The 25192-nt window shown below is 37.8% G+C and overlaps 2 protein-coding genes across 6 annotated transcripts in view; one reads left to right on the top strand and one right to left on the bottom strand.

The window, feature by feature from the left end:
- The window catches only part of LOC124781075 (STAM-binding protein-like A), a 76027-nt gene extending 71230 nt beyond the window's left edge, over positions 1-4797 (bottom strand). The window contains exons 1-3 of one of the 2 annotated variants that reach the window (XM_047253829.1): positions 4679-4780; positions 4420-4564; positions 4154-4252 (exon numbers count right to left, since the gene is read on the bottom strand). In XM_047253829.1, the coding sequence (XP_047109785.1) occupies positions 4154-4252; positions 4420-4553 (233 nt within the window). In that variant the 5' untranslated portion in view covers positions 4554-4564; positions 4679-4780. Of the gene's footprint in view, positions 1-4153; positions 4253-4419 lie in introns of both variants that reach the window. The other variant, XM_047253828.1, reaches the window with a different exon arrangement.
- Positions 4792-25192, top strand: part of LOC124781101 (DNA excision repair protein ERCC-1) — a 125052-nt gene continuing 104651 nt past the window's right edge. For 3 of the 4 annotated variants that reach the window (XM_047253833.1, XM_047253831.1, XM_047253832.1), the window contains exons 1-2: positions 4792-5291; positions 5368-5537. In XM_047253833.1, coding sequence (XP_047109789.1) covers positions 5207-5291; positions 5368-5537 — 255 coding nt within the window. In that variant the 5' untranslated portion in view covers positions 4792-5206. The remainder of the gene's footprint in view (positions 5292-5367; positions 5538-25192) is intronic. The other variant, XM_047253830.1, reaches the window with a different exon arrangement.

Below are 25192 nucleotides of genomic sequence, written 5' to 3'. Positions count from 1 at the left end.
ACAGCCTGTGAATAAGAGCTTACAGGGAACAGGGAACAGGGAAGGCCCCCCCCCCCCCCCCCCACTGCTCTTAGGAACTGTCAACAATTGTTAATTGTTAAGCCATGCATTAGAGTATTTTCGTGCAACACATATTTTTGATGAAGATGGGTTTCATGTCTGACACTGCACCTCTATTTACAATCGGCCATTAACAGTCTATCCTTTGGCTGCAAAACATCCAATGATGATGATAATGAGAACTGTCAAGTTATTTGATCTAAAAACTCTTACCTATGTTAGTTTGCTTTATTTAGGATTGTCCATTGGTTGGTTCAGCAAGTTCTACTGCTGTGACAAAAGGGACATCAAGAAGATGGGATTAGCGGAGCCAAATCATTATGTGCATCTACACTTCTTTTCGTAAATGTGATACAAATTATGCAAATTTTTTGTTTTGCCACAACACAGTGCAAAATGGTTTGAACAACAGTCTTGCTAATATGCAATGCATTTACTGTTATTTTAAATATCAGACTTTGTAAATGTTTGTCCAAGCCACTTCTAAATCGTACTCCAAGGAATGTTACATCCCATGAAATCATTTGCATCAATTATTCATAGCAGGCCTGGTCTGTGACAAACGAACATCAGCGTAAGTCACCTCCATTGTTGAAGATTTTGCAATATATTTTCCCATTTCTGAAGCAAGACTCAACTGCCATAAACAGCCAGTCTCTGACAAGCACACATGCATGATTGACAAGAAGAGATATCCTTGGCTCTTCTCAGCTGAAAGAAATACTCGTTTCTCAGAAAGACATCCAGAGCATTACCCCCAATAAGTACTCAAAGATAAAGCTGAGGATACTCCTCTGTAAAAGTCATACCAGAAACTTTCTGAACACACAGAGTGCTGAACTGTTAACCTAATGAACACTCAGATATATACTACATAACAATTATACATGGGAAACATTAGATAGTACATTATTACTAATTTTTTTTTTTAGCTGTCAAAGCACAGAAACAGCTTCTAACACTTGCTTCTCACTTCCATGTTGGTATACAGACATAATGAACGAAAATGTTAATGAATCCAGAAACAAAAATGTTAATGATCTGGTGGAGCTACTTGGCAGTGACACAAGCAAGAATACTTGCAGAACAAATGCTGAATGAAATTTCGAGATTAGTTAACAATGTGATACTTTGCCAACAGGACAATGTCATAAACAAGGTGGAGATAAGAGCCTTAAGCAACAGCCAACAGTTGATGTCACCAACAATATGAAAATGTCAGCAAAATAAAATTTAACACACTACCGGAAAAAGGCAATTTTGGGCTGAGAATTTTCTTGGTATTAACACCTTCAAATATATTACAACCTTGAAACGACAACAACACACTGGGAAAATAATTCTTTTGATCATGAACATAAACACAGCTGTGGAATGCGCAAAGTTTATTTAAAAAAAAAAAGGAAATACGGAAGCGTCCGATCCCACCCGTCTGCTTTGACCCATGACGTCACAAATATGGCGGAAACTAAAACAAACACACACACTTTCCACAAGAAGCCTAATGACACTAACGGAACAAGCGCGGGAAATGGGGTGTTTTGGGTGGGGGGGGGGGCAAACTAAATATAAACAAATTTAGACGCCTTGCGTAGCTACAACGTGTAAGTGAAGACAGCCATGCATGAATATCCACCCACCTCCCCAGGGGTCGTAACCCCTGCAACCCATAGAAGATAAAGATGCTTCAGTAGCTGATTAGTGTTTTTTGTCTTCTTAAAAAAAAATCTCACGTGATAGAACGAACAGATCAGAAAGACAAATATAATAAACTAAAACAGAAATTCAAGGAAACAGATAATTAAAATAAGTAATAAGTGTTTTTAAATTTTAAAAAATCTCACGAGATAGAACGAACAGATCAGAAAAGTAAATAAAGTAAGATAAAACAGAACTGGAGACAGCCACACCCAAACCAAACTCCGTACCGTCATGACGTCACACACGACAACACCCTTACGTCATGGGTCAAAGCCGATGCGTGGGATCGGACGCTTCTGTCGACCCAAAAAAAATCACATCACAGTAGTTGGCTACACCAAGTCACAACCAAACTGTCATCTTCCAATCTAATATATACCCTGGGCTACACTACAGCTCAATCTTACAACAGAACCTCTAATGTTCTGGTGGACAACACAATCCGAAACACTGTTTCGCTCAATAGATCTCCACTACACCTGTATAGGTCTAGAGACAACAAAATCTAATCCACCACCCACAATAAATGAACAACATATTATAAACATACCATATATTTTTTACAAGAAACTTATTTGCTTGCATGTAATGTATGCACACATACCCGAAGAACTATTGCATCGTACTTCGGAACAACACACAAACTGCAGTATTGTTATTTCTACAAGTAAAATACACAAAGAAAAACATCCCACACTCGTTCTGCACAACATATGACATTATATGTCAAAGAATATATACTGTGGCTCACACTGTCCACTACACCCCAAATTTCAGGAAAAAAAGGACCAAAAGAGAACAAGATTCTACAAAACTAAGCACTGACACTCACTACTCAGTAATTAGATATTTTGCAGTGTGTAGCGCAGATCATTTAATGCAAATGAAGCAGGCAAGTCTATCTAGGAAAAATGCATTTATTTAATTAGCTACCTACAATGAATTAGTTATGAAATATAATGTAATAACTAATTTTTATTTGTGGGACATCCACAACTGTTCTGCAATATGTTTGTGATAAACAAGTATGCCACAGTGGTAAAATACTTCTAATGACTGAAGTCCTACATGACAGAAGTCACTTGTGTGCCACTTCTGTCATGTAAGAGTTTGGTATGGTGGATATGTTTGCCATGAAAAAGTAATTCCACCACAGATAAAAAGTAAAGGAAGAACAAACCAGGAGTACCTGTAGCCCATAATTTAAATGAATATTGGTATAACTTAGGTTGCCAAATGCCCAGAATGCTCAGACTCTTCAAGCAGTTCATTTCCCACATCACAGAATAAACACAGTGAATGTATCATATTGCCTACAAAAGTACATTAGGCCTACGTGTGAAGTAAATAATAACTATGGTTGTTGTTGAAATCTAGTGAAAATATCTCTGGACACTGTTGCTTCCAGTTATTGGTAAAACATTTCTAGCTACTCTACTTCTGACTCATTAATTACGCACCCTGATGTCTTTATGTTTCATAAAGTGCATACTTTTACCTTTGGATGTATTAAGAGCAAGTTTCCTCCCTATGCACCAGGCTGATACTTTGTTGAGATTCAACTGGGTATTAGCATTTCATTTTGGATAATACGTCGCTACTGCAGACATACACAACGAAATATGTGAACAATTATATAAAAAAAGCAGTCTGCTAAAAGGCCAGGAGGAAGTAAGCAGAACATGGCTGAAGTACATCATAACTAAATGGACATAAAAAGGTACCACTATCTTCAACCTAAAAGTAGGCTTGAACACCACCAGTGCCTTGCTTGGCACAGTCCTATTGGTGATGGTATGCTGTTGCCTAGCTATAAACTGACTCACTCAGTGGACATACAGTTGAACGCAGACTCAGAAACAAGATACAATTTGACATTCTTCACATTAACAAACACTGCCAAAGATGAAATAAGTGAAAAATGACAGATAAAAATTCTAGGGCTGATCGGATACTGAACCGTAAAAATTGCAATATGCATGCAAATAAGTAAACATTGGCCCTTCTCTGGAATTTCATTATTGATCCATGCACCCTGAAAATTAATCTTGCATTTTCATTTTGTGTGTTCGTTTCCTAATTTATTGTTATAAATTAAAAGCATTTTCAGATGAGATCTATAGATTATTACAATGTTTAAGCAACCAAATGAATTACTCTTCCAGGAAGTATATCGGAATCAGGCAGAATACTGATCATATCTAAGATTCAAAAACTATTCATGCGATTAGTACAATATATTTAACTGAAAGCCACAGCTACAAGAATCTCATGTAAACAATATGTGAACATTTATGTCACAGTGTGTGATATAAAAAGTAAGAGCGCAACCAAAACTTGCTATACTATAAAACATTAAGTCTACAAGCAAAATGAGTATAAATGTGCTTACGTCATAAACTTCATATAAAGAATGAAGGCGTTTTCCAGGCTTCCTTCATCAAGGTAAACATTCGCCATTCTGACCATTTCCAGACCGGATCTAAAATATCTGTGAACGATAATTGTGAAACTGTCAACGAATATTTAAGATCATTATGATGCGAAAAGGATTAACAAACTCAATCAGAAGTATTCACAAAATCATTCCCATGTACGTGCTGATGACAACTGAACTAGGCTATAAACAAACTACTCTAAAACACATCTGATTATTACCTTCGAGGAGGAATATTGTAGTCTATATCCACGGTATTTCCGTAATCAGACAAGGCTTTCAGTCGGCTGTGTGGTTCCATCACTCCCAAATCCGACGACGTTTGCGGTGCACTTCCATCACGTCCGAAATTCATGTCTATCTTAACTGCGCATTTAAAGCAGGTATAGTGAGTTAAACATTTTGTAACCGAAAGGAAATGTCAGAAAAATACATTTGCACGTTATTGGCACTTTTTCGAACTTCGAGTAAAATATTTACAAGCATGTCAAACATTGTATGCTTCTCTTTCTTGACTTTAGGGTGATCCACAGATCACAAGCCCCGCAGAACAACTGTAGCTATTATTATCCGTGGAGAAAGGCACTTGTGACTATGACACACGGTACCTTTCGGTGACGCTGTGGATTTAGAATCAATAGCAGCTGGTGTTACTGACAGCGTGACACACACAGTTCCCCAATACTGGAGCGGACTATCACCTAGTTGTCAACGATGTAAATACAAGAGCCAGCAGTACAAGGAAGTCCATTCTACTACTGAGTGAGTTCACTGACAAGCTCCCATGTGTCCTCTCTTCAGACCTAGGAACTTTGTAAGTGTTTGTAATCAAAAGGTAAACGAAAAGTTTACCAAAGAAACATGCGAGGGCTGTCTTGATTAGTATGTAGTGAGTTGTATCTAAGGAGTTGGTGATGTTCATTTATCAAGGAAGTTGACAGTGTTCGTTTTTGTTAGAAGAATTAGTTGTTTTACAGGAATTTTGCATTATTTTCATGTATCGTATATATGGCAGGAGTGAAAGATGGTAATAGCAACTCTGGGAGCTGGTTGGTGCCAGAAAATAACACGGAAAGACATTCATCGTTCACATGTCAGTATTACATTTTTTGGTACATTATAAGTGTTACTGTTTTCAACATTTTATTCATCTTCTTGTACTATTCCAGCGGCCTTCCAGAATCTTAAAAAGTCGGAATTTTACAAGAATATTGAAGAGCAACTGCCTGAGTCAGCGGATAAAGATATCGGAGTAAACAATTCATCAGCAGCTGGACCTTCAACCACAATAAGAAATACCGTCACAAAATCTAACGCTCTCTTAGTCAATCCGAGACAAGTAAAGTATATTGAAACTATTGACTTTACGTAAACATATTGTGTATCCTCTTAGTTTGCCTACAAAACACTGCTTTAGTACTTTGATGCGGTTGAGAGAAAGCTATGGTCTTGACCTTCAGCACAATCTCTTTTGTTAGAGTACAGAAGTTGAAAGTTTTCGTGTCCAGTGTACGTTTGTTCTTAAGGACTAAAATATGAGAGTGACAATTTCTTGTTCTCCACTAACATAATTGCACAGTGTCAATGCTTATTTTATTTCAACGTGGCCAGTGTATGTTATTTAAATATCTACTTCAAACTGGATGAGAACACATTTCATGATCTACAAACCTGCAACACATGCACATGGATCAAATCTGCACGTAATTTGTTTTACTGAATTATTTAGTTGATTTTTCTGAAAGTAAATCTGTTTCAGAGGAGAAATGTGGCTATTACCTTTTACAGCCTATCTTCAGTTTTCTATATTTTTATCATTTGTAACACTTGTTAACCAGTTTAATACTTGTTTTGATTTGATGTTTGTCATTTTTCTGCTTAGTTCCTAAATAATTAAAATTTTGGAAATACTTAAGTGGTTGATGCTGATCTTTGACTGTGATGTTATCAAAATGGTGGACATAAACAGTACAACGTAATTCAACATGTCAACCATGAAATCACTCACTCCGCCACCTAACAACCAGTATCTAACTTAAGGGGTGCTCGCTGAGAAATGATGGTTTTGGGAGGGGAGGAAGTAGTGCCACTCCCTCCTTCACATAAGAAACAAATCCATTAACCTCACATTATATAAACCATACTAAAAACACCACAAATTAGATATCATTATTTTCAATAAATCTACATCCGGGTATAATGAATGGCACAACTTGGCACCAGCCATGAGCAAACAATAGGCCTACTCACAAAGAGACAAAATAAGATGACAATATTGACATGTGTATGGAATTGGGCATTTCACACTATTTTGGACATTATATGTATATTTAAACTTTTAAGAAACTATGGAAAATGACATATGTAATGTAAGGTAATTGTACATATTTTGCAGATATAACAAAATTAACCACCAGGCTGATGTAACAGTAGACATGAAAATTGTAAAATTCCTGTTAAGCATGTGATATTAATTTTTGTTTCTGTTCAGATCTAGAGGAAAATATTTTACAAAGTTGGTGCCATTGACAGTTGATCTAGCATCTGTGAATAATATCTAGCAACAATGCTTGAATTGTTCAAAATGGCTGGCAACAATCTGAACTTGTGGCTGAAGTCACAGGCCTAACAAACATACCTAATTTTTCTGTGCTGAAGTTGTGTAACAGTGCTTTCTGGATTGAAAACTTGTATACTCTAATTTCGTCATTAAGTAAGCCTAACTGAACAATCGGTTCTCATTTAATTGTGGTTGTTTCTGAAATATGAGGATAGCATTCTGGTGGTCTTGTTCCAGTATTTGCCAAATCTAGTGTTCATGTCTAATACACCTGGGAAAGTAAGATGGCAAAAGTGGAGAAAGAAGCTAGCAGGTGAAGAAGAAAAACATTATAAAGCCAAGTTGCAAGAGAGAGGTAGATAGTAAAAAGCAGATAGTAAAAAGCAGCAACAAGACACGAATGTGCCTAAAGTTTCTCCTCGAGCATTTAGGAAAAGCTGTCTGCAGAGCTAAGAAAGCAGTGCCGAAGTCGCCAAATAGACAGGCAGTGGTACTACAACAAGTTGTGAAAAAAAAGACAGTTTTTGGTGAAACAACACACAAAGAGAGATCTGACAAGATTGCATGCTAGACTGTATCAGTGACATGATTGAGACTTTTGATGTTTGTGATGATATTAGGCTTTTGATGTTTGTGGTGATATTAGCCGAGTGTCTCCAACCTGCAAGGATGTCAGATCCGTAAAAGTTGGTAAAAGGGGAGTTCTAATGTACAAAAGGTGCCAAGGAAGAAGCAAGGCAGTTAATGGAAGAGGCCTTACCCACACAATTTGATACAATTGAAATTCCACCCACATCTCTTTCTGAAATTAGGAAGAAAATAAACTCTCTCAAGAATAAAAGCTCACATGGAATTGATGTCATTTCCAGCAGGATAATAAAAGCTTGTTCCCAAGAGATAAGTGGAATTCTTAGCCACATATATAATAGCTCTCTGAAGCAGAGTATTTTCCCAGATAGACTGAAGTACGCCATTGTTAAACCAGTGCATAAAAAAGGGGATACGTCTGATGTTAACAACTACTGCCCCGTCTCTCTTCTGACTGCCTTATCCAAAATTCTTGAAAAAGTAATGTATTGTACAGTAGCTACACACCTTTTTAAAAATAAAGTTTTGACAAAATGTCAGTTTGGTTTCCAGAAAGGTTTTTCAACGGAAAATGCTATATATACTTTCACTAATGAAGTATTAAATGCTCTTAGTAACTGGAAGTCACCCGTTGGTATTTTTTGTGATCCCTCAAAGGCTTTTGATTGTGTAAATCATGGAATACTTCTAGATAAGCTCAAGTACTGTGGTATGAATGGGACAGTGCTCAAATGGTTTAAATCATACCTAACTGGAAGAGTGCAGAAAGTTGAAATAAGCAGTTCACATAGTATGCAAAAAACTGGCAATTTCTCAAACTGGGAAACAATCAAGAATGGGGTGCTGCAAGGTTCGGTCTTCGGTTCTCCGCTGTTCTTAATATATATTAATGATATGCCATTCTATATTCACAAAGATGCAAAGCTGGTTCGTTTTGCTGATGATACAAGTATAGCTGTCACACCCAACAGACAGGAATTAACTGATGAAATTGTAAATGATGTTTTTCAGAAAATCTTTAAGTGGTTCTCTGCAAATGGGCTCTCATTAAACTTTGACAAAACACAGTATATACAGTTCCACGCAGTAAACGGAATGACACCATTTATAAATATAGACTTCAATCAGAAATCAGTAGCTAAGGTAGAATATTCAAAATTTCTAGGTGTATGCATTGATGAGGGGTTGAACTGGAAAAAACATGCTGAAGATCTGCTGATACGTTTGAGTTCAACTACTGCTTTAGTATGGCATGATATTCTGGGGTAACTCATCATCGAGTAAAAGAGTGTTCATTGCACAAAAGCGTGTAATCAGAATAATTGCTGGTGCTCATTCAAAATCATCCTGCATACACTTATTTAAAGAGCTAGGGATCCTCACTGTAGCCTCTCAAAAAAAAAAAAAAAAATATATATATATATATATATATATATATATATATGAAATTTGTTATTAAAAATCCGAATGAATTCAAAAGTATAGCAGTGTACATGGCTACAACTCTAGGAGAAAGGATGATCTTCACTACTCAAGGTTCAGTCTAACTTTGGCTCAGAAGGGGGTAAATTATGCTGCCACAAAAGTCTTTGGTCACTTACCTAATAGCATCAAAAGTCTGACAGATAGCCACGTAGCATTTAAAAGGAAATTAAAAGAATTTCTGGATGGCAATTCCACATCATTACGAAGTGTTGTATTCATGATCTATGGAACAAGTACTAATCTAATCAACATGCATATCAAAGAGGCTTACAAATTATTTGAACAGGAATATTCACATATAAATGAAGATCTTCCAAAGTTCTATTCTTATCGACCACTTCACGTACTTCTTACAACAGAGAAAGATCAGAAGTTTGAAAGTACAGATATTATGAAAATGGGCAGTTACTTATGAATAAACTTTCTCACAAGATACCATCATTTCCACGCAGCGCAGATGCATCGGTTGCTGAAACTGTTTGTGCACCTTATAATATCACCTGTGCAAAGGGAGAATGCTAAAATTATTGAGTAAACACTGTGGTCAAATTTATTTCTAAAGTTGACATTACTGAAGAACTACTTTCTTCCAGTGGTTCTGTAGAAAATGAGCTGCAACCAAGATGATTCAATTCATGACCATCACAAAAGCATTTGGCCTTTTAAATAAGTTGCTAAAAGATTTATCTATCCATGTCTGCAGCAGCGTTAGACAACATAGAGAACTTCATGTACTGAAGGCAAATTTCAAGGATTGCGAAAGAATTCTGCATTCTGAATTCTCAGAGAATTTTGTCATCAAGTTGCAGAAGGAAACACTGCAAACTCATAGGGGTACTTAAAGTGTCACATTATTCACAGCTGTGATATACTGTCATGATCCTACTAATGAACTAAAGCCACTTTCGCATGGTGTTGTATCAGATCCTACAAATCATGACAAGTGCGCTGTTGTTGCCTTTTATAAGGCTATTTTAATTGATTTTCCTCAGCGAGTCCACATTCTGTATTATAAGACTGATGGAACAGCGTCTCAGTTCAAAAATAGATTCATTTTTGAGAATATTCTGCACAGCGAAGGAGACTGTGGATTTCCCACTGACTGGAACTGCTTTGCAACTTCTCACAGAAAGGGTGCTGTTGATGGAATTGGAAGTGATATCAAGAGGATGGTATGGCTTAGTGTACTGCATGGGAAGGAACATGTACAAATGCAGGCACATTTGCAGAGGTTGTATCAAGAGTTGTGAGAGAACCTAGCATTTTGTATGTTCCTACAGAAAAAATTGTCCACAGTACTGTTGATCTCAAGGAATGATGGAAAAATTTGCAAAAAGTGCAAGGAACATTGTCCTCACTCTATGTGAAGTGCGGCGAAATACCACACCACATTTGCGTTAGTTCAAATCCATCATTTACAGCACACACACACACACACACACACACACACACACACACACACACACACACACACCGTACAAAGCAATTATGGACATCATTCTGATACCTTTTTGTGAAGTATAGTCATCATTAAGAGGTTTCCTGATAAGTCCATAGAATATGTAAGCCTTTAGGGTCGACAGAAGCGTCCAATCCCACGCTTCGGCTTTGACCCGTGGCGTAAGGGTGTTGTGTGTGACGTCATGACGGCGCGGAGTTTGATTTGAGTGTGGCTGTCTCCAGTTCTGTTTTATCTTACTTTATTTACTTTTCTGATCTGTTCGTTCTATCTCGTGAGTTTTTTTTAAATTTAAAAACACTTATTACTTATTTTAATTATCTGTTTCCTCCAATTTCTGTTTTAGTTTATTATATTTATCTTTCTGATCTGTTTGTTCTATCCCGTGAGATTTTTTTTAAAAAAAGACAAAAAACACTAATCAGCTACTGAAGCATCTTTATCTTCTATGGGTTGCAGGGGTTACGACCCCTGGGGAGGTGGGTGGGTATTCATGCATGGCTGTCTTCACTTACACGTTGTAGCTACGCAAGGCGTCTAAATTTGTTTATATTTAGTTTGCCCCCCACCCAAAACACCCCATTTCCCGCGCTTGTCCCGTTAGTGTCATTAGGCTTCTTGTGCAAAGTGTGTGTGTGTGTTTTTGTTTCCGCCATATTTGTGACGTCATGGGTCAAAGCAGACGGGCGGGATCGGACGCTTCCATATTTCCAGCCTTTACTCTTGTTTTGTAATGTTCTTGTGGTATATTTAAATAATTTTTATGCCCTATAGCAATAACTTTTTCATGGACAAAATGTCACATGCCTAAAAGTCACATGGTTAATTCAAAGTATTGTATATAATAATACATAATAAGTTGCAGAAATGTAAAAATAAGGTACCATTAGCATTCAATAATAATGAAAGATTTTGGGTACCAGTAAAATATTAAAAATCAAATATGGAACAAAACTTCAGAAAATTTTCTCAAATTATCAGAATGACTTTTTGCCATGTCTTCTCTATCACATGCCTAATAGATGTAAATTAATTTACTTTATGTTCTAAACTAAAATTCTAACTTGCATGTAGTACTTATCCTAATTGTATTAGTTGCTATAATTATTTGTAAATTGGAAGGTACATGACAGCTATTAAACAAAAGAAGCAATGATAAAATTAAGTTTCAAATGTCAGATGCCTAACGAAAAAAATACTGTGAAATGCCCTTATCATTAACTTCAGTATACCTACACAGAGAAAATGAAACCCATGATACCCACCAAACACGCATGGATGTCTTCGTAATAAAATCCAAAAACTGAATAAACTCATCTTAACAACATACATGTCAAGAACACTACAGTATAAGAACATCCATACTAACAAGACAAAATAAAGCACCATTCAGTATATAAATCAGACAACATAAAAAATAATACAACAAATACCACAAATACCACAATTACTTCCCCCAAACAACCATTTCTGTTTATCCCTGCTCCCCCTTATAAACAAAAATGCACCGGCCAATAACTACATTCTTACACCAAATGCCATATGAACTAAAATTTATTTGGAAATGATAGGAAACACTCCTTTCAAAATAAATAAATGATGTTGTTGTTGTGGTCTTCAGTCCTGAGACTGGTTTGATGCAGCTCTCCATGCTACCCTATCCTGTGCAAGTTTCTTCATCTCCCAGTAGCTACTGCAACCTACATCCTTCTGAATCTGCTTATTGTATCAACTCTTGGTCTCCCTCTACGATTTTTACCCTCCACGCTGCCCTCCAATGCTAAATTTGTGATCCCCTGATGCCTCAGAACATGTCCTACCAACCGGTCTCTTCTTCTCGTCAAGTTGCGCCACAAACTCCTCTTTTCCCCAATTAAATAAATGATATGTCACATGAAAATAATGTAAAAATCCTGAAATACCACTAAATCTTCTAACTAAATTGTACACTGTCAGCTTCCTTGATAAGTAAACATCATCAACTTCTTACATACAACTCACTACATACCCATCAAGACAGTCCTCACATGTTTTTTTGAACCTTTCATTTACCTTTTGATTACAAGCACTAACAAAGTTTGTAGTTCTGAGGAGAGGACACATGATTTTTGTCAGTGAGCTCACTCCATATGCATCTGAGAAGAGGGAGTTTTGAATCAAGTGTGTTACTTGACGTGATACTCTTTCAAACTAAATTTCTGTGTGAGGAAAGTTGTTGAGTGTTTTGTCATTTGTAGATGATGTATTGTTGTGTGATTGATCAGACAGTGATGCTTGACAGCCATGTTTTGGTGAAGCAGTTGTGTGACATACCATAACTTTCACTCAGTCGTATTTAGTATTGGCAGAATGTATGGAATGTCAAAAATGTGGAAAGCCTATCAAAATTGTTAAAATGACTCCTTCCAACAGCAATGGTGGTTATTATATTGTGCTGTTCTGAAGACAATTAGTGATGATCAATTCAGTGGGGAACATGGTTCAGAAAATCTATTCAAGCAATCCAAAATATCATTCACTTGACTTGTTATTTTCTATATCATTTTTACATGTTGTTTCATGCAGGCGTTTGGGGTTCCATGGTTGTTCAGTTGTTGATTGGCAGGGAAGAAGAGTGTGGGAAGTTTTATACTTTGAAATGGTTCTTATATAAAATCTGCTGCTGTTATCATCTTCAGTACGAAGACAAGTTTGATGCAGTTCGCCAAGCTAGTCTATCCTGTGAAAGCCTCTTCATTTCTCAAAAATACTGCAACCTACATCCATTTGAATCTGCTTACCATACTCATCTCGTGGTCTCCTCGTACAGCTTTTACCCCCCACCCCAACAAACACACACACTTCCCTCAAATTCTAAATTGACGGTTTCAAACAGTTAAAAACTCCAGGTTGGAATATCAGCAATACTAGGAAAAGGGTAGATTGCTACCCACCATAAAGATGACACAATGAGTTGGAAACAGGTGCAATGAAAAGACTGCTACACATTATAGCTTTAGGCCAAAGCCTTCTTCAGCAAAGAAAAAACACACTCATTCACGCAAGCAAACACACTTCACGCACATGTGGCTCATTGGTTAGCACACTGGCCTCACATTTGGGATGACAATGGTTCAAACCCACATCTAGCCATCCAGATTTAGGTTTTGCATGATTTCCCCAAATTGCTCCAGGCAAAGGCTGGTATGGTTCCTTTGAAAGGGCATGGTCGATTTTGTTCCCTATTACTGACAAAATCCAAGCCTCTGCTCCATCTATAATGACCTTGATGTCAACAGGACATTAAACACAATCTTCCTTCCTTAGCTCCGTCTGGAATCCTGGTCAGAGCCGTCATTGGTAGCAGTCATCTGTGCTTGAGGTGTGCGTGCTTATTTGAATGTGTGTGTGTTTCCTTTCCTGAAGAAGGTGTTGGCTGAAAGCTGTAGCATGTAACAGTCTTTTTGTTGTGCTGTCTGCAACTCAGTGGGTAATCTTCATGGTGAGTAGCAATCTATCCTTTTCCTAATGTTGTTAAATTGACAACTCCTTAATGTTTATTATCAACTGATCCCTTCTTTTAGTCTAATTGTGCATAATTTTTTTCACTCCCCAGCTCAATACGTCCTCATTGGTTTTGTGATCTACCCACCTAATCTTCAGCTTCTATTCTCCTCTTATCTCAACTGTTTATCGTACACATTTCATTTCCATAAAACACTACACTCCAGACCAATACCCTCAGGAAAGACTTATTAACAGTTACATTTGTATTAAGTGTTAACATATTCTTCTTTTTCAGAACTGCTTTCCTTGCTATAGCCAGTCTGCATTTTGTATTCTCTCAACTTTGTTTATCATCACTTATTTTGCAGCCCAGTGTCAAACCTCATGTCTTACTTTAATTTCTCATTTCCTGATCAAATTCCCTCAGCACACTTGATTTAATCTTTTCAATTACAGTGTCATTGTCAAACCTCAAATCTTTCGTTTCTTCTTCCCCAACTTAAATTTCTACTCATCCCCCCCCCCCCTCTCCTCCTCTTTTTACTGCTTGCTCAGTGTACAGATTGAATAACATTGGGGTTAGGCCACAACCATGTTTCATCCCTTCTCAGCCGCTGCTTCTCTTTCCTTTCCTTCAGCTCTTATAACTGCAGTCTGTTTCCTTCATAAGTTATAAATGACCTTTCAATACCTTTATTTCATCCCTGCTACCTTTAAAATTTCAAAGAGGGTAATCCAATCAACATGGTCGAAAACTTTCTCTAAATCTACAAATGCCATAATTGTAGGTTCGCCTTTCCTCAACCTGTCTTCTAAGATAAGACATATTGTCAGTATTGCGTCATGGCTCCCTACATTTCACTGGAACCCGAAAACTCCCATATTGGTTTCCATCAGTTTTTTCATTCATTTGTAAATAATTCATATCAAATCATGACTTATCAGACTGACAGTTTGGTAATAGGGTCATTCTGTACCAAGTGGTCCAGGCAAAAAATTATTGTTAGCTTGACCATCTCAGAAAAATTTGGTATTTGCTGCATGCATTCCCTAATGTTTAGTGGACTCAAAAACGTTTTTAAACAGTTTTGTTGTTTATCATTTAAAATGGCAGCCATTTTTGTTTCAGACGGCAAGCAATTTTTTGCTGCAGGCATCTGCAGTTTTTTGTGTTATTCAGTAATGGGTTGCCCTAGGTCTTTCAAATAAAAAGTGTTTGGTTCAGCACACACTGGACTACAAATTAAAACCAGTATAGCCTAGTTGAATGTATTCCTTAGTAGGTTTTTAATAGCTCAAAGCTATTAAAAAAATTAAATAAAAAAACCCTCATTTTTTTTAACAGTAGTTTTCCACAGGAGTAATTTCTCAGCCTAAACATTTTTTGCGCTGTTATGCTATACAGTATAGTTACATTTTATAGACTATCCATGGTGAGAAGTTTACACATAAAAAATACCCTATTTTAAAGACCAGATTTTTTGAATTATTTCTTTTTTTTTTTTTGCCTGCAATATTTTTGTCAGGGGACCAGATAAAAATCTGGAAGTTATATGCATAATAGACTGTATGATATCAAAACTCGGTACAAATGTCAACTTTGAGATTCAGTTGGGAGCTATGAAAAAATTGCAAATATGAGTCAAAAATATGTTTTTTGAATATGCAGTATGTAGGCTAATACAATAAAAGTATCAATTTTATAATCTAAACATATCTATGATTACTTGTTATTTTTTATTGAAAATTATCCTACTAATTGCTCTATGTTCTCATCTTCTTTGTTTTTGTTATGTCATTCATAAAACATCTGAGAAATTTCTTCATTAAGTTTGGGTGTTAGGTTAAAAGTTCACCTAGACAGTGCTGTAAATTCCAGGGAAGACATCTCGTCAGTACACTTTTAACTGGCAGCTGAACTTCATTCTTCTCAACTTTTTTGAACGAGGTCCTTGGTCCTGGTGGGTGGTAAAATGTAACATGTGCATCTTGGTTTTCACAATCAGTATTGTCAACTCTGGAAGTCCAATGCAGTTCATCAGAAATACAAGCCCACTTTGTCTTTATTTTGGAGTGTTAGTGGTACAAGTTTTCCGCATTATTGAAGTTCACTATCACTATATGTTGATCTGATCATGTACTATAGCAAGTTGACACTATCATGTGTGTTCTTCCCATCTTCCCAGGGCATGATGCGAAAAAATGCCATTCCACATCAAATCCAAAATCATCTCTGTGAAAGGAGATATTATTTATTATTATTATTACTATTAAATAATTATTATTGTTATAGCACCATCAGAGAAGTAGATTAGTTTGTTTGTGAATTGGTGGTGCTGTCTTATGTAGTCCATTAATTACAGTTAAAAGTGTGCACTTCTGTAATGTTGTGTTCAAGGTGGTCAGTTATGGCATACCAACTGTGCTCTGTAGTTTATCTTGATTTTTATAATAGAACACAAATAGATGAATTGTAGCCTTTTTGTTTACTCATTGGTGCTTTTGTACTTAGTCTTGAACAACAAAGGATTAGTTTTCCAAAAAGTCAGCAAGAATTAAGCAATCATTAACTGCCAATGTTTCCTTTTTGTCTATCATAAATTTACCTTGAGCTTTAGCAATAAAATGATGCATTTTCATTGTTAGCTACCAACGCTTCAAAAAATCATCTCATGGCTTTATAATTGTCACCATTTCCATCCCCCTCATGAACCATGGACCTTGCCGTTGGTGGGAAGGCTTGCATGCCTCAGCGATACAGATGACCATACCGTAGGTGCAACCACAATGGAGGGGTATCTGTTGAGAGGTCAGACAAATGTGTGGTTTCTGAAGAGGGGCAGCAGCCTTTTCAGTAGTTGCAGGGGCAACAGTCTGGATGATTGACTGATCTGGCCTTGTAACACTAACCAAAACGGCCTTGCTGTGCTGGTATTGCGAACAGCTGAAAGCAAGTGGAAACTACAGCCGTAATTTTTCCCGAGGGCATGCAGCTTTATTGTATGGTTAAATGATGATGGCATCCTCTTGGGTAAAATATTCCGGAGGTAAAATAGTCCCCCATTCGGATCTCTTGGCGGGGACTACTCAGGAGGACGTCGTTATCAGGAGAAAGAAAACTGGCATTCTACGGATCGGAGTGTGGAATGCCCGATCCCTTAATCGGGCAGGTAGGTTAGAAAATTTAAAAAGGGGAAATGGATAGGTTAAAGTTAGATATAGTGGGAATTAGTGAAGTTCGGTGGCAGGTGGAACAAGACTTTTGGTCAGGTGAATACAGGGTTATAAATACAAAATCAAATAGGGGTAATGCAGGAGTAGGTTTAATAATGAATAAAAAATAGGAGTACGGGTAAGCTACTACAAACAGCATGTTGTTGTTGTTGTTGTTGTTGTGGTCTTCAGTCCTGAGACTGGTTTGATGCAGCTCTCCATGCTACCCTATCCTGTGCAAGCTTCTTCATCTCCCAGTACTTACTGCAACCTACATCCTTCTGAATCTGCTTAGTGTATTCATCTCTTGGTCTCCCTCTACGATTTTTACCCTCCACGCTGACCTCCAATACTAAATTTGTGATCCCTTGATGCCTCAGAACATTGGCACAACAAACAGCATAGTGGACGCATTATTGTGGCCAAGATAGACATGAAGCCCATGCCTACTACAGTAGTACAAGTTTATATGCCAACTAGCTCTGCAGATGATGATGAAATTGATGAAACGTATGATGAGATAAAAGAAATTATTCAGGTAGTGAAGGGAGACGAAAATTTAATAGTCATGGGTGACTGCAATTCAAGAGTAGGAAAAGGGAGAGAAGGGAACATAGTGGGTGAATATGGATTGGGAGTGAGTAATGAAGGAGGAAGCCGCCTGGTAGAATTTTGCACAGAGCATAACTTAATCATAACTAACACTTGGTTCAAGAATCATAAAAGAAGGTTGTATACATGGAAGAATCCAGGAGATACTAGAAGGTATCAGATAGATTATGTAATGGCAAGGCAGAGATTTAGGAACCACGCTTTAAATTGTAAGACATTTCCAGGGGCAGATGTGGACTCTGACCACAATCTATTGGTTATGAACTGTAGATTAAAACTGAAGAAACTGCAAAAAGGTGGGAATTTAAGGAGATGGGACCTGGATAAACTGACTAAATCAGAGGTTGTACAGAGTTTCAGCGAGAGCATAAGGGAACAATTGACAGGAACGGGGGAGAAAAATACAGTAGAAGAAGAATGGGTAGCTCTGAGGGATGAAGTAGTGAAGGCAGCAGAGGATCAAGTAGGTAAAAAGACGAGGGCTTGTAGAAATCCTTGGGCAACAGAAGAAATATTGAATTTAATTGATGAAAGGAGAAAATATAAAAACGCAGTAAGTGAAGCAGGCAAAAAGGAATACAAAACGTCTCAAAAATCAGCTCAACAGGAAGTGCAAAATGGCTAAGCAGGGATGGTTAGAGGACACATGTAAGGATGTAGAGGCTTACCTCACTGGGGGTAAGATAGATACTGCCTACAGGAAAATTAAAGAGACCTTTGGAGAAAAGAGGGCCACTTGTATGAATATCAAGAGCTCAGATGGAAACCCAGTTCTAAACAAAGAAGGGAAAGCAGAAAGGTGGAAGGAGTATATAGAGGGTCTATACAAGGGCGATGTACTTCAGGACAATATTATGGAAATGGAAGAGGATGTAGATGAAGATGAAATGGGAGATATGATACTGCGTGAAGAGTTTGACAGAGCACTGAAAGACCTGAGTGGAAATAAGGCCCCGGGAGTAGACAACATTCCCTTGGAACTACTGACGGCCTTGGGAGAGCCAGTCCTGACAAAACTCTACCATCTGGTGAGCAAGATATATGAGATAGGCGAAATACCCTCAGACTTGAAGAAGAATATAATAATTCCAATCCCAAAGAAAGCAGGTGTTGACAGATGTGAAAATTACCGAAGTGTCAGTTTAATAAGTCACAGCTGCAAAATACTAATGTGAATTCTTTAGAGACGAATGGAAAAACTGGTAGAACCTGACCTCGGGGAAGGTCAGTTTGGATTCCGTAGAAATGTTGGAACACGTGTGGCAATACTGACCCTATGACTTATCTGAGAAAATAGATTAAGGAAAGGCAAACCTACATTTCTAGCATTTGTAGACTTAGAAAAATCTTTTGACAATGTTGACTGGAATACTCTCTATCAGATTCTAAAGGTGGCAGGGGTAAAATACAGGGAGCGAAAGGCTATTTACAATTTGTACAGAGACCAGATGGCAGTTATAAGAGTCGAGTGGCATGAAAGGGAACCAGCAGTTGGGAAGGGAGTGAGACAGGGTTGTAGCCTCTCCCCGATGTTATTCAATCCGTATATTGAGCAAGCAGTAAAGGAAACAAAAGAAATCTTTGGAGTAGGTATTAAAATCCATGGAGAAGAAATAAAAACTGTGGTTCGCCGATGACATTGTAATTCTGTCAGAGGCAGCACTAGATCTGGTAGAGCAGTTGAATGGAATGGACAGTGTCTTGTAAGGAAGATATAAGATGAACATCAACAAGAGCAAAACGAGGATAATGGAATGTAGTCGAATTAAGTCGGGTGATGCTGAGGGAATTAGATTAGGAAATGAGACACTTAAAGTAGTAAAGGAGTTTTGCTATTTGGGGAGCAAAATAACTGATGATGGTCGAAGTAGAGAGGATATAAAATGTAGACTGGCAATGGCAAGGAAAGCGTTTTTGAAGAAGAGAAATTTGTTAACATCGAGCATAGATTTAAGTGCCAGGAAGTCGTTTCTGAAAGTATATGTATGGAGTGTAGTCATGTATGGAAGTGAAACATGGACGATAAATAGTCTGGACAAGAAGAGAATGGAAGCTTTCAAAATGTGGTGCTACAGAAGATTGCTGAAGATTAGATGGGTAGATCACATAACTAATTGAGGAGGTATTGAATAGAATTGGCTGGAAGAGGAGTTTGTGGCACAACTTGACAAGAAGAAGGGACCGGTTGGTAGGACATGTTCTGAGGCATCAAGGGATCACAAATTTAGCATTGGAGGTCAGCGTGGAGGGTAAAAATCTTATAGGGAGACCAAGAGATGAAGAGATGAATACACTAAGCAGACTCAGAAGGATGTAGGTTGCAGTAAGTACAGGGAGTTAAAGAAGCTTGCACAGGATAGGGTAACATGGAGAGCTGCATCAAACCAGTGTCAGGACTGAAGACCACAACAACAACCATTTCCATTCTGTCTTTTGTCACCCATTGTTTGCATTCTGTATTGTCAGGCATCAAATCACCTTCTTCCAGTTCTTCAGACATGTCAATTAAAGCTTGTTTGCTAGGACAGTCTTGACATTTTCCCATGATCATACAGTTGTAACCATCAGTATTATGTACCAGAACTTCCAAGAGGTCTTTGTAGCCAGCTCTAAGATAGGCTTCATCTATCATCAACTTCACATTTTGGTGATACCAACAAATGCAAATTAGCCGGTTAACTCTTCAACAAAACAATTGTGTCCTGAATGGTACAAATAGTTAGTGAGAACCTTCATGAAACTAATAGATCTGAAACCTCCTAGTTTTTAGCCAGTTCAAAAACCGATAGCGCATACAAGGAATAAGATTAATAATATGCAGTTAGCCCAGCCACACTTGTATAAACCATTTAAGTAAGTAAATCTAGTTACTACTCAGTTGCCAATTTAGCTAGTTAACACTCCAGCAAATTACCTGAGTTAGAAATAAAAAAGAAGTAAAAGGAGAGCTACAGTAGGCACACAATGATTAAGACACAAATAAGTATCTTGACATGCTATGCAAACCTGTCTTGGCAATGCATAGTGGGCTCAGGATGATTAAGTGGCCATTCAGTGGAATGCTGACTTGGCTCCATCCGGGCAGATTTCAACCAAATCCCACCAGAAGAAACACAGATGACAGCCTAATTAACAGAGAAATAAATAGTTCAGTACAGGAATTCAGCCAGGCCTCTACTGTAGACCGAATGCCGCCACACAACGGTCAGAATTACAGCAACAAGAAAAACAAGTAACTAATTTTTCAATGAGTTAATGGAGTCAAATCGAGGAAACTTAAAGTCAGCCAAAATAAACAAACAAGTAACTGTCATGTGGAGCAGAGCACTAAACTCCAATGCGTTCAGTTGCCTAACGAACCCCTGACTTACAGTAGATAAACATAAACTTTTAAATAACATTAAAACAACATATAAGATAGTAGAACAAATGCAAAATAAAGTCCTCACTGAGAAAGACTTAATAACGAAGACTAAGATGCCCTACCTTAACCACAAATAATGAACAAATGCAATCAAACTTGATAGTATAAACATCCAATAAGATAACAGATGAAACTGTGTACTCTAGTAATAGTACAAGCAAGGCATGGCACATGAAATTAACCCACTTGATATATAATTGTGTGCTGCCACAAATGAAATGTGTTACAGCAGCCATCTAGAGAGGTGAGATCATATTTTGCAAATAGCACTCAGATTGGAGCATTAAATAAAGAAACAAATCAGTTTTATAGGAGTGCACACACTAGTTTCCTGCCTAGAGACACAAGTGGAATCAATAATCATAAACACATCCACACAACAATCCAGGAAACACAATGTGGAGCCAACACACAGCTTCAACAGAGTGGTGGTACACCTGCAGGTCTGGTTGATCAGTGAAGCTTACAATGTGTTCCTTCCCTCTGTACATGACCCACACGTCCAAAAGTTTTCAGCTGGCTATAACTGAGGTAATAATGGTTCGCAATCCACGAATTCACCGGATTGTCTCTTCCTGTTATTGCTGCTATGCTCGGAGCTGGTAACTGTTAACTACCGAACTTGTGCTAGCCATCTACTGCCAGTTCACATCCCTATGAACCTGAACCAAATAACGCCACCAGGGGCAGATCCCTTATACCTCGCCAAGAGTATCTACAGAAGTCTCCTACCTGCCATTTTCCACAGATAACAGCAGTTGATAGCACCAGGTCGTTGACTTGTTGAGATGTCGGAGTACTGTTAAGTGAAAATTGTGGGACAGTGAGGAACTTGACGTCAATAATGAACACTTCAAGTAAATTTTAGGAATGCCAGCTTCAACAGCTGTCTGCACTTCCTAGCACAGCACAGTATGAAGACATTTTTTTTAATCACTGATGTCATACAGCACATGTACCCAATGGTGCCCAACAGTGCAATGCATTCACATTCGATTTAATAATTACTATTGTCAACACTCTTTTAACCTTTTTCTGTTGCCTTTTGAATATCATATTGACTGTAATTAATGATAATTAAGACATTGTGCAACAGTTTGTGCAAGCTGTGACTGACGCAAGACTCCTCAAGCAGTGACAATGGCGTTCCTGGTCTGAAAGTGTTTGTCCAATCAGGGGCCTGGATTTTTCTTATCTCTTATATGAATCGGATACCGTCAGAGAAAAACTAGCAAGGATGTTGTTAGCAGGCAGGTGTCGCTGTGCCGTGTCAGCAAACTGCCGTGGTGGAAGCTCCTGGTCATCAAAACACCACATTTATCTCCTTCCCAGATTGGAAGTCTGAAACATTATTGCATGACATTAGGGTAACCGTTTAACATAAGTGTTACAGGTTGTTGAGAGCTTCTGATGGAGCATTAGGCAACTGCTGACTGAAGTAAGCAAAATAAACATAATAGAAGATGCATAAGTAGCTTGGAGGGATGAAATAGTGTAGCAGAGGACTAGACAAATGCCATGCCTAATAGAAATACCTAAATAATATGTAATGTATGAACTTTAACTGATGAAAGGAGAAAATATGAAAATTGTGCAAGCAAATGGGAAAGTGGACTAAAAATGAAATTGCTGAAAAGTACAAAATGGCAAAGCAGGTGTAGTTAGAGGAACAATTCAAAGCTGTAGAAGCATGTGCGGCTATAGGAAAGATGGTTGCCATGTATAGGAAAGTTAAAGAGATTTTTGGAGAAACAAGAAGCAGTAGTTTCAACATAAAGAGCTCAGCTCAGGTAATACTAAGCAAAGAAGTGAAGCCTGAAAGCTGGAAGGAATATATAGAAGGACCTAAATAATGGAAGGATACGTGAAGACAAGTAGTATGGAAAAGGAAGAGAAGTAGATAAGGATACGATGAGATATATAGCAATGCTAGAAGAATTTGACAGAGCACTGAAAGACCAAAGTCTAAGCAAGGCCCCTGGAGTAGAGGGCATTCCCTCAGAATTATTGAGATAGGGACAACCAAAACTATTCCACCTGGTATCCAAGATATGTGCAACCAGCCTTCAAGAACAATGTAATAATTCCAATTAAAAAACGGCAGGAATGAGTATTATTGAACCATTAGCTAATAAGTCATGGCTGCAAAGCACAAACAAACATGAGTTATTTACAGGAGTTAGAAGCTGACCAGGGAGGAAAAAAGTTGGGACTCCACAGAAATGTTGGAGCATGGATAGCAATACTGGCCCTATTACTTAGAATATAGTTTGCAGACATGTAAACCCACATTTGTAGATTTATGGGGGGAAAACTGTTGACTGGAGTACAGCCTGAAATTCTGGAGTTAGAAGAGAAGAAATCCAGGGAGCAAGTTTACCTTCAACTTGTACTAAAATCAAACAGCACATGAAATGGAAGCAGTAGTTGAGAAGGCAATGAGACAGGGCTGTAGCCTGTCCCCAGTGTTATTCAGTCTGTACATGTAGCAGGCTGTGAAGAAAACCAATGAGAAATTTGGAAATGGAATTGAAACTCATGGAGTAGAAGTAAAAACTTTAAGGTATGGCTGTGAGCTTGGAATTCTGTCAGGGATGGCTTAGAAGATCAGTTGAAGAGAATGTATAAGGTGATCATCAATAAAATAGGAAACTACTGGAGTGTCCTTGATGTAAATCGGGCAGTGCTGAGGGAATGAAATTAGAAAATGATATGCTAAAGGTGGTAGATGAGTTTTGCTATTTGGACAGAAAAATAACCAATGCTGGTAGAAATGTAGAGAGTAATTTGTCATCAAAATTATTGTCATTCGCATTTTGTCTTAGACACTCCTCTAAAAGCTCTATAATCTCTCCCTCATAAAGGACTATGCGTGAAGAACTACCTATTTCACATATACTAACTTGAATGTAATAATTACAACCTTTCGCTCAATACAACTGCTGCAGTTCAACACTGAGTTAATGTCGATGTCCCTAGATGACATTACTATGCAGCACCGATCGTTAGTAAAGTCGTATTCGAGAATGGAGCATGTGAGACGTATGAACATCCATTTGTAAACAATCATATTAAAACGACAATGGAAACAATCCACACTGAAGATTGCAAAAAAATATCACACAATTAAAAGTTTTGTGTTGTAATGAGTAATTAAATATATTTGAATGAAAGTGTACTTTTTTGTTTTAATGTAGACCATAACTGATGGTCAGTGGCATCATTGTTTCCACAAAGATACTCGCACAATTCTCTGTGATGCGCTGCCCCCTCCCCCCCCCCCCCCCTTCCTCCCTTCCGAGCTACAGCAGTTTAAATAAGAGCGCATGGAAACACCCTGTGTTTGCATTACAGAGTACAAAGGGTTAAATTTACTGCTCTCCAACACAAAATCATAGAAGCAGAAATTTTGATGGGAAGTGGCACATGCAAGTGAGTTTTTATACCCAAAATACCATCTATTCCTAACAGTTTACCATTTCTCTTTAAATGTGAACAGTCCCCAGTGAACTTGTCATGCAATGACCATAAACGAAGAACAATTCAAGACACTGCCTGTTGTGGGCATGGAGCTTACGGTCAGTTGCTTTTCACACGGCCAGTTCTTCGTGGTTGTCTCCTGCATTAGTAAAGTGAACAAGATCTTCATTCCTATCGCAAATCATACTACTTCAAACATTGTATACAAAGAAGCTTTATAAGTAAAAAATAAATTTCACATGTACAAAGTCTCGGGCACAGCTATAAAGAAATACCCAGGAAAGGCCAGGTTTCTCAGTTTGTCACGCATAAGACCACTGGTGGCAACACCTGATGAAGATGATTAAGGCAGTTGTCAAAACATTGCATGGAAAAATTCATTTGTATCTCATCTGGGCATCAGAAAACACATTGTTTAAAACTATTAGATTACAAAGAGACAGAATGGCTGGCCGGTACTTTACCTCCTTGATGTGGTTCCAGTATACATTTAAAAACGCAAAAAAACTATTCTTAGCTTTTGGGATTTATGTGTCCCTTCTGTAGGGGGTTGTGGCTAACCTCCCCCTCCTGTTCAAATGTCCTCAACCGCTAACAGTTTGTTTCCTTATGAAGAAGCATACAACTTCTGAAAACTAGAAATAATTTTGTTTTCTAATTTTAAGTGTTTCTAATGACAGTAACCCA

Source organism: Schistocerca piceifrons, chromosome 1 (assembly GCF_021461385.2).
Source record: "Schistocerca piceifrons isolate TAMUIC-IGC-003096 chromosome 1, iqSchPice1.1, whole genome shotgun sequence".
Taxonomy (NCBI): domain Eukaryota; kingdom Metazoa; phylum Arthropoda; class Insecta; order Orthoptera; family Acrididae; genus Schistocerca; species Schistocerca piceifrons.
Note: the sequence above shows the minus strand (reverse complement) of the source record. Positions and strands in the feature narration are given on the sequence as shown.